The 11,087-nt window shown below is 40.1% G+C and overlaps 1 protein-coding gene across 10 annotated transcripts in view; it reads left to right on the plus strand.

Annotated features, from left to right (window-relative positions):
• ARPP21 (cAMP regulated phosphoprotein 21) overlaps positions 1 to 1,943 on the plus strand; it is a 160,575-nt gene extending 158,632 nt beyond the window's left edge. For all 10 annotated transcript variants that reach the window (XR_013994932.1, XM_081073334.1, XM_081073339.1 and 7 more), the window contains one exon: positions 1,145 to 1,943. Coding sequence is in view for 9 of the 10 variants with exons in the window: in XM_081073334.1 (XP_080929460.1) it covers positions 1,145 to 1,402 (258 nt within the window). In the remaining variant the exon portion in view is untranslated. The remainder of the gene's footprint in view (positions 1 to 1,144) is intronic.
• Positions 1,944 to 11,087: the final 9,144 nt, after the last annotated feature.

Consider the following 11,087-nt stretch of genomic DNA (forward strand, 5'->3'; position numbering starts at 1 on the left):
GTACACATCAGTGGCATGGAAATTGTGGCTTATAAAGTATTACTTGCCCAAGCAGAGGCTGTGGGTCCATCCCCGTGTCAGGCGGTTGGCTGGGTGGTAGGTGCTAGACAGAGCCACTGTTGATAGTTGCCTTTGAATTGAGATGACAATACACAAGAAAAAAATGGTAAACATATGCTTCTATAATTGCTGTGGCTTTTGCATTCCCCGCTAAGTGTGGTTTCATATAAACTTTCTATTTATGGAGGAAAATTCTTTAGTCTAAACGTCTATTCAGAAAGACCTTCGGGCATTCTATTGAAATTTTCCGTATTAGGAGAAAGCCCTCATGCCAAAGTCCCATTCATTTTTATACACCCCCCATCCTCACCCACCCCCCAAAAAAGAAACTTCATTTTACCACACTTTTAAATTATAAGAGATTTTAAAATGGCATCCCAGATTTATTAAAAGGGCATTTATGGGGCCTAACAACTGCATTTTCCGGACTAAACATATGTTAGATATTTAAAAAGTGTTCTGCACCTCTGTGATTGATATCCTGACATACACTGGAAGTGGAAGTGAAAGGTGAGTGAAATGCTTTATTCATTACATTTAGCTGCACCAGGTACTTGTGGCCCTAAAGAGCCTATCCTCAGCCCTCCTACCCTGACAGTCCTTACTCGTCGCATCAACTTCTAGCTTCAGCCCCATAGTAGATATTCTCTAAAGCTGTAGGTTGAGAGGGAGTTAGGCGCCTGGGACAAAAGTCCATCTTGCTATAGATGGTTCCGGGCCACTTCATTTGCATAGAACCAGAATGGAAGTATGGCTTCCCAAACGGAGAAATCCAGAGTGGGAGATCCACACTGTAGCCCATGCAGGGAGACAAGAGAGAGGAAGGAAGCTCAGAACCCGTCTGAGCCTTTACTGCATGTCAGGTGTGTACCAAGCATTGTACATCATCCCTGCAATCCTCTCGGTGGCACTTGGAAGTAGGTATCATTATGCAAATGATCTGGGGAATCAGAGATTACGAGACTTGCCCAATGTGAAACAGCTAATCAAAGGTAGATCTGGGATTGGTGACCTGTTAGGCGTAACTCAAATAGTGACTATTTTTCATGATACATGAAGTGTTCTCTTTTGTGTCTCCCTACAGGTGCCAATGACCCAGGGTTCTCAAGGACTGCCCCAGCAGTCATACCAACAGCCAATCATGCTACCTAACCAGGCAGGTCAAGGGTCACTCCCAGCCACTGGAATGCCTGTGTACTGTAATGTCACACCGCCGACCCCTCAGAACAACCTTAGGCTGATTGGCCCACACTGTCCCTCCAGCACTGTCCCCGTGATGTCGGCTAGCTGCAGGACAAACTGTGCGAGTATAAGCAACAATGGGTGGCAGGTCAAGTTCTGAGGCTCTGGCTGTGGTACATTTCTTCAGATATTACTCATGGCCTTTGAGGAAAGAGGAGCAAGGTGGGAAAACTGGCTGAGGACTTAAGTATTCACTCAACACTCAAATGATTGTTGCTGGTATTCTGTAAAAAAACAAAACAAAACAAAAAAACAAACAAAGACTAATATACACATTAGCTGGTTAATGGTGCATATTTCTGTCATGTCTGCTAGATATGCCTTTATAGCTTAGCTAGTGACATGAATTCATCAAGGTAAGATTTTCTCCTACCACTGAATACCACTGTGTAGACTATAATATCCCTAATTTGGATTATTAGTTTTGTACTTTGTGTTGAGTTTGTGATGTTCAAAGTATTTAAATACTATATATCGAACTCATATTGTACCAAAGCTGGAATGGAAAAGAAAAGAATTGATGAATGGAAGGAATAATTTATATACACTATAGAGTTTTCTTTTTTAATGGATATATGCTGTATTGTAGTGTTTAATCAAAATAAAACTATTTGACCTTATGGAGGAAGGTCATGTTTTTACCCCAGTTTGGTTCACTCTCTCTTCCAATATGTGTTTGCTTCTATGTCACTGTTATCCCCTGGGAGCACTACTGCATGAATAATGCACGGAAAAGATGTTCCAGGTATTTGTACATGAACTGGAATAACATTGGGAGACATGGCAGGCAAACACTTAACCAACTGTAGTTTCTTATTCTAATACTACATGGGTCCTAGAAATCAGATGGCATCTATTTCACCCATTGATTGACTGCACATTTTTGAAATGTATACCTTGGTTTTAGTTTTAGGGTTATTGAATACATGTAGCTATAGTTCCCCAATTAGGAAAACATGAATGTCTATGTAACAGCAGTCCTCTATCAGGCCCTGTTCCACATTCATTCAAGTTCCTCTACCTACTTGGAAAACAAGATTTCTTTGTTTAAAGGGAAATCAGAAGAGGCACGGTCGAATTCCATAGATTGTATTGTTTCATATAATGTAAAGGGCAACTAGTCTTGGCAATGAGTCACTAACTCAAAGATGCTAATGTTAGATGTCCTAGTAACTTAAAAGAAGGTAAAATATAGCAATAGCTTAGTTGCAAAGATTCAGAGCATTGGCAAAAATTTTAGAAGAGGCTTACTTCTGTCTAATCCTAAAATGTTTAATCCCCTATAGATTCTGCATTTAAGATTGATTTATGACAATCTTTGAAAAATAATAATAGAACTCTGAGTGTCAGCTTTGGCCTTCTGGGAGATATTTAATGGGGGAATAAAACCGCAGAACTTTCACTTTACTATCACAGTATAATACCTATGTAGTAATTTTATATTTTATACTTTCTGCCTAAAAGCCACTATTACCAATGAGAGGGATATGGAAAATATATTGGGACAATTCCCATTGTTTTTCATATTACCACATTTTCTGTATTCGATTTTTTTCCATTTTCATGTTGTTTAGCTGGAGATAGAGTTAAGCAACTAGTTTAAAAACTCTGTCAAAAAGATTACCATTTCTTAATTTTATACTATATATTTTTTTCCTTTAAAAGGGAACTTTTACACATACTCTCATTAGCTTCATTCCTGGTGAAATCTGTCCCATTTTCCCAAACCTCCGTCAACTGATTTCTTCATTGTAAATAAGCCCTAACCATGGAAAATGTTATGAAAATAGGATGTTGCATTTTTTTTTGTTGAGACATTAAACCAATAGACTGAGTAGCTATTAAACCAATAACTTATCTGAGAAGGAGCGATGTGTTTGCCTAATTAACACCTTCCTCTAATGGAAGGATGGGGCCGAACAATATACTTTCATTTTTTAAATATATTCTCTATTTAGCCCTCTGATCTCTTTAGCCCTCTGATCTTGGCAGTGATCCCAAATTCAAGGAACTAAATATGCATCTGAATGTTTATTTTCTTCTCACAGAATTCTGGGAAATTTTGATCTTTTCTTTAATGATCCCTAGAATTACTGAGCCTTCTTTCCCAGAGTTTGGAACATGCTAGGGGTAAAGAAGGGCTTTCTTTCTCTTTTGCCACTCTTCTCCAAATGTGTCGCACTCTGTCATATTTAGACATTTGACTTTTGTTGCCTAAATCTTTTGGCATTCTATATCAGGCTGGGCCTTCTTCTCTACTTTCACTAAATATTGATATCCAGCATTATGCAATTCCAAATCTTATGTCATGCTATCTTTTACATTAAAACATTTGACATGGTTGTGTAGAGAGATAGTGATTTAGAATAAAGTTATAAATCATCATAACAAAATAAGTGGGGTACATACAAGGCAGAGCAGCTTTATGAGAGAGATTTGAAGGACAAAACAAATACAGCTGGGGAAGGAGATGCTGCCCTAGATATGGCTTTTGAGGCCTAATAAGTGCATGTTTAGACACTGCTTCCGCTTTTGACAGCAGTTGGAGCGTTATGGGATGCTTTCATCCTCCTGTTACCTGTATTCTGTATACACAGGTACATATTGTGGACAGAGGTGCAGGCCCACCCCTTACCTTTGCCGGGCACTTATCATCACAGGCAACTTTGGTCATTGACAGACCAAAAAGAAAGTATTGTAAATACCTTACCCTAAGGGCAGAGTTTAAAGAAATTGTTTGGATTTTGCGTCAAAATAATAGAATAGCAGTTTCTCAATTATTTCCTTGGAAGACTGCTTTCTTGGGATACTGAGAGTTGTTATGAAAAAGACCAAGGACGATTATAATTGGGAGACATGGTTAACGAAGGTTAAGCAATGTTTTTTTGAAAGATATCTAATTTCTGGAAACCTTTAACCTATCACTTTATGTTATGAATTTCCAACAGGAAGATATAACAGGCATAGTTCCTCAAATGTACTTGAACACAATATCCTTTTATCACAGACTGTATCAAAAGACTAAAATTATGAGGAACTTATATGTTTTAAAAATTATATCAGAGAGTCCTAAATCAAGAATACAAATGTAGTTATTTTATTTCTATAGAAACCATTTTATATATCAAAATGTCCTATCACAACCTTACTTCCAACTATGACATCTTTCGGTGCCTGCACTGGTATGCACTGTTTCCTCCATGAATGTGAGTCTGGAAGGTAATGCCACAGTGCCAGTATTTCTGGACCTTTTTTTCTTAAATTCTTTTTGTTGAAGAATTTGATGTTTATATCTAAAATTATAGTAATTGTCATATAGATATATAGCTATACCACGTTTCCCCGAAAATAAGACTGGGTCTTATACCATAATTCCCCCAAAATAAGACCAGGTTTTATATTAATTTTTGCTCCAAAAGACGCATTAGAGCATATTTTCAGGGGATGTCTTATTTGTTCATGTACAACAATCTACATTTATTCAAATACAGTCATGCCATCTTCTTCTGGAACATCATCATAATGTACTAAATGCGTCCATCTGGCTGACGATCTTAACTGGGGCTTATTATCTGGGTAGACCTTATTTTCAGGGAAACACGGTAGGTATCTCTAATGAACCTTTACATTCTATGTGAGTATAAAAGAGAACAAGAGTGAGTTATGCATTCATTTATTCCATACTTCCTAATTTCAAGACCTTGTGCCACTGCCTATGGAACCCTTGCATTTAGGAAGTTGATGGATTTTCAGAATTAATTATACCAGTATATAAATAACAAAAAATATAGGAAATTGGCCATAGGTCTCATGTAAAAAATACATGGCATGTAAAGATAGGATTTTAGAGAAGGAGCTTCTTGCTGTGGTTTTATGAAACTTTTGACCTGAGCTATGTTGGATAGATGAAATTTGGGCATACAGACATGAGGGTGGGTGAGTTACAATCCCAGCCAAGAGAAATGCTTGAAAGAAATGGAAACACAGAAAACATGAACATTATAATTCAGGCTCATTGGAGTAGGAGGCAACTAGATAGGGGAAAGGGACAGGATGAGTACTTGGAAATCCACAATGAGCCTGACTGGCATGACCCTGAAAGAGGTGAATGGGGGCTTCTCAAGATTTTTGAATGAAAGGTAGGTAATGTGATCTCAGCCAGGGTTGAGAAGCATGGGCCTCAAAAAGTAGGATGGATTATACTTGAAAAGGCTCTTCATTCAGAAACCAGAGATGAGCACAGTAATAGTTACGGTTTGGCACCGAGCTACAGCTACCATTAGCATTGTTCAGATAAGTCAGAAATGAGTACTAGCTCTTAACTCTTAACACAGCAATTCTATCGCACACACTGCAAAGCTTTGGCGGTATACGACTACATCTTATTTTTCAAAACTTCTGCATGTAAGTGCCCTGTGTTAAGCTGCATCACAAGGCTATAACCTGTCAGCGTAAAGCAAATGAAGACTGCCGAAACTGGAGACAGCATGGGAGGGGCGGCCAAGTTCCTATCATAATATATTCAGTATGGATACACAATACGCAGTGAAATCTGATATCAACTTCCTATGCTCCTTTTAAAAAAAAAATGGTGTGAACACTTATCCATTATGGCACAGAAAAACAAACAAACAAACTGTGTTCTGTACCCAATGGATCTTGTACACAAGACCAGAAATCTCTACTTCTTCCCAAGTTATTTTGCCCCAAGCCCTCCTTACTAACAAAGTTGTTCTCTTAGGGATCTGAGATTATTCTCCTACAGTTCTCAGCTTTAGTGTTTGTTTCAAGTTCAAATCTTTATCACCTGCTTTCAGCAGGGTTTTGCAGCCTGCAATCTTCTCTACGAAAAGATTTGCCACTATTATGTGTCATCAGTGACAAGAGCTTCTCACTCTGAGCTGGGTTCTCTGCTGCTCACAGCACTATACACACAGTGGGGGTGAAAAGTGTCTGATACACTTCTGTAGAGGACAATCATTTCCTGATTGATGTCCTCACAGAAATCTGATTCTTCTGGGCATGGGGCTGCTTTCGCTAAGACAATATTAACCAGGTCCCTGACTGCAGAAGCTCAGGGAGTGCTCTGATGTTTGTGTTTTATATTTGATTGGTTTTATTTTACTGCTTTATTCCATTTTACTCTCAGTGTTGGCATAGAAGGAGAGAGAAGAGGTCAGATACTGCACAAACAGGAGGAGACATAAATCTAAGTAGGGGTGAACACTGACACAGGATTTGATGGCCTGTCGAGAAACAAACCCATGATGATACACAGGCCCAGACCCACTCAGCTGGATAGCATCCCTTTGGAGGAGAGTTACTTTCTGAGCACTCAAGGCCTCACTCCTTCAGTGTCTGGTGGATACAGGGGAAGGGAGGGCATTCAGGGGCAGAGAGGGAGAAGGTGAGGCATGGAGATATAGAGATCCTAGAATTCAACATAGGGCGGCTTCGAGTTTCTTACTAAAACATCCAGTGGCCCCATACGAATGGCCCAAGAAAATACTTCTGACTAAAGCTGGGGTCAGCTTAGGGCCGTATTGCTTCCTCTGTACCCCAAAAGTTTTTACAGTGTTAATACCTTTGAAACAATCAATGTTTGCATTGCCGTAATGTTCCAATAAGACTCCCCAATTTCTTAACAGTTTGTGTGTGTGTGTGTGTCTGTGTAGTTTTCTGCTGATTTTCCTGGGTTCTTGAGCACGTAAGTCAGTAGTTACCTTTGTCTGTGCAATTGTGTTCTCTCCTTTTGTGTAAAATATCTCAGCTAGTACAAGGTTCACTTTTCCTTGAAGAAATATGAGTGTGCTTACCTTTCCATTACAGGGACACTGGAAGAAACACCACATACATAGCACAGTCTGGGTCATCTGTATCAGTCCCATGAATTGTTTCTAAGTGACTGAGAAAACACAGACACAGGAAAATCATCAGGCTTTTTGTTTGTTTGTTTTAAGAAACAGGACGATCACCTATCTTTTCCAAGTGATTTAAATTTTGGATCTGCAGGAATGAGGCCACGTTTTCAAATGAAATGCTCAAGCCAATTTCATCCTTTTCAAAAGAGATAGGAGTTACTTAAGGTGCTTAATAGCGATGTAATAGAGAGCAATGGCCTGAGACTGAAAAAAGCAGTGATTTAAATTGGACATTAAGAAAATTTCACTCGAAGCAAGGGCAATTATACAGTGAAATAATTTCCTAAGGGAGAAACAGTGAGACGCCATCAAAAGAGTTGTTTAAAAGAGAGTAGATAAAAACAATTGCAGCTGAATCTGCCAGAAGATCATTTTATGATTTATTGCTTTCCTGTGCCTGCGTGTCATCCTCACTGGAGAGTTACAAGGCTCAGGGAGCTTACCTTATAGCCAGGAACAGTTGTCATTGTACCACAGGACTACGGTGTCTGTATTCTCTTCTTCATGCAAAAGTGTAAAGCTATAAAAGGAATATCGGGAAAAGAGGTAAGGAGAACATAGGGGACTCCCGTTATTCAAAATCTACCCTGTGTCCTAGAATATTTTTAGATATGCACGTTTCTATATCTATTATCTATGTCTATTATCTATGTGTGTAAGTATCTATCAATATATCTGTCTATATGTCTATTTAATCTTATTCAAATCTTCAAGCATCTAACTGATTTGTTCAAACTGATGGCTGTTAATCAGTTGGTATCACTGGGCACAAGGATACATGATCTGATTCTTCCTTCACACCAACACATTGCTGCACCTGCAGTGTGGGATATAAAAAGCATGCTTACCTGATGTCAGAAGTCTTGAGTTTGAATCCCAGCAAATGCCCCACCCCCACCCCACCTGCCACCACACACACGCACGCATGCACACACACACGGATTTGTGCAAGTCCCTTAACCTCTCACGTTTTCAGATTCCACATCTGCAAATAGAAATGTGAAATGCCGTATTGGCTGAACAGTGTTCACTTAAAGAGGTTGTCAGTTTTTTAGTGCACGATTATATACGATTTTAAATGAATCTGGCTGTCACACAGGCCTGCATAATTCCCTGAAATTCTCACTATTAAGGTTCTTTCTGGAAACTTATGCATTTTAGTGGCTATCTTACCTCTTCTCTTATGCTATCTAAGAGTTCACTCCTGGAGGAATCCATCACTGCAATCTCCTTTTCTGATCTTGGCTGTCCCCTAAGTCACTCAGGAAAAGGGCCATGTCACACCTCACTCCATTTCCATCAGTTTTCACTACACCTACACCATGCCTAGTCCTTGTTTGTATTGGCTGTGTCCACCCCTAGACAATCTGAAAATACAGTGTTCGCATCCAGCCTTCCTAACAACACACGTGTGCAAGCACCACACTACCTATAGGGATGGGCACACACTGTAGTTCCTGCTGCCTGAGTGTGTGGGCTCAACGTCATATGAAATGATCACGTCATAAAGCCTGAGGACCCAGAAATAATTCCAGGCATTCAGAACATACAGTTCTTTTTTTTTTCTTCCTGTCCTCCAATCATGTATTACTTTCCAACGGCTGCTACAATAAAATTGGGTGGCTTAAAACAACAAAAACATTCTTGCACAGTGTTGGAGGCGAGAAATTGAAAACCAAGGTGTTGGTAGGATTATGTTCCCTCCGAAACTTCTTGGGAAGAATCTTTTTGCACTTCTTTCCGATTCTGGTAGGTATCCTTTGACTTGTGGTGACATAACTTCCATCTCTGCCTGTCTTCACATGGCCGCCCATTATATGTGTCTCTGTGTCTTCTTTCCTCCTCTTATAAGGACCCCAACCACAGTGGGTTAGGGTTCACTCCAATGACTTCAGCTTAACTTGATCACATCTACAAAGACCCTATTTCCAAATAAGGCCACATTCACAGGTACTGGAATGTAGCACTTCAACATGTCTTTTTTGGGGGACACAATTCAACACATAACACACCTAGTGCCTGCAGGTCTCCAACTGTAGGCAAAGGTCAAGCCATCCTGTCTGCTGCAGTCCATCATCAGTCCTGCAGTACTTGGTTGTGTTTCATAAAACACAATCAGACTTTGGATAAAGAAGATCAAATTTCAAGTCCTTGAAGATAGTATGGGGGTAACAATGGACAAGCCTTTCTTTCCTCAAACATTTCTTCTTCTGGATACTTTTCCTGTAGCTTCTAGATCCCCTAATAAGAGTAGAGTAACCATTCCATGTTACTGTCATTACTTTTCATGTAACTGCATTGAAACTTTCTCTTCATGACTGTGGGCTCCATCTTCTCCCCTTGGACAAGTTAGTCAGTCTTTGAGTCTTACTTATCTGCAAAACAGAGACAATGACTTCTCCTTCACTTGATAGCATTAAGGATAAAGTGAGATTTCAGATAGGAAGCACTGTGTAGGCATCTGTCACAGTGGCAAGCTCTGTCCCAATGTCAATCACGGCATTTTCTGTTGTGGTGCCATGTTCCTCTGATCCACTGGGACATTTGGGGGACTTAATATCCAACTATGGTGGTAGAGGTTAGGATTTCAGGACTTCATTCGTTTAGAAAGATCTACAATGGCTCTACTGATCAGTGAGATTTGGACTAGAGGACCTTTGAGATCCCTAACATTTCTGAAACAGTGAAGACCTATGTAGGATCTGTCTATGCCATGCTATTAAGAAACAATTCCATCTAGGTTTTCAGGACTATGAGAGTGTTTAGGGTAATTCTCTGAGTGTAAAAAGGGGTTCATTCTCTTTTAGAAGGCACAGAATTTCAAAGACAGATAGAATTTGGAGGGATTTACAAAAATCTAGTCCCCCTTTGTAGAGTTTATAAAAAAAAATAATGTTCCTAAACTACCTTTTCATCGGAGACACCACCTTTGGCCTTGGGCTCCTTTACTCTTGCTTTTTGGGTGATAGATATTCTTTGCCTATCTATTTTGCTCCAAGAGATATCATTAATCATCTGCACATCTATTAATCATTTACACAACTCTCAGCAGGTCAAACATTTTGGCAAGTCTCTCTAAATTTACCTCTCATTGCAGTACCTGTAGCCCCTAGCTTATGGTGGCTAAGCATAACCACCCAACACTGTCACTTGGGTGTGACCTCATTCCTGTGAATATTCGTATGCCCAGCTCTGTGACCTTGTCTCCTACCACTGACCATGTCAGTGATGCTGGTGTCCTTCTCATCAGCACACCTCTGATACTCTTAATGAATTATATGTCCTCAGGACTCTCCTATGAAAGATAAACATCTTTTGGGTCTTCTGACCTTTTAAACTGTATCCCTCTCAGTACACCAACTCCCCTCAACCTTGTTACGCCGCCCTCCGTCATCGGTCATGAAAGCTTGAGCCCTCTAATAGAGTTTGCCACATCCCCCAGGGTTCTTGCCCAAATGTTAAATCCCGTGTCCTGAGAAAGTGTTATATTCTAGCTCCCATGATCAAGCACCCTTAAAATCTGACCTTGAAAATTCCTCTGGGTCCTGGAGGTACCTGTTCTCTAATTATCGCCATTCCTTCTTGTATTAATCTCTTTCTTCCCTGATCAGGCCCAACAATTGCCCCATCAGCTTGTGCAGGGATTCACACTCCTTATCAGCCCACCAGCCAGAAGAGGAAGAGAGGGCATCTGCTGGAGGGGGAAGGGTTTCACAGTGTCTTTCCCAGCCCAATGCTGGGAAAGTGCCACCTCTGTGAACTCTGAAGTTCGAGAGGGACCTTCAGAACAAGTATCCCCTGGGACATCTACAAGGATGACCATGGCTCAGGATCTCTAATTTTCTCAACCAGAGCCCTGACTTT

The sequence above is a fragment of the Rhinolophus hipposideros genome, assembly GCF_964194185.1.
Source record: "Rhinolophus hipposideros genome assembly, chromosome: 14".
Taxonomy (NCBI): domain Eukaryota; kingdom Metazoa; phylum Chordata; class Mammalia; order Chiroptera; family Rhinolophidae; genus Rhinolophus; species Rhinolophus hipposideros.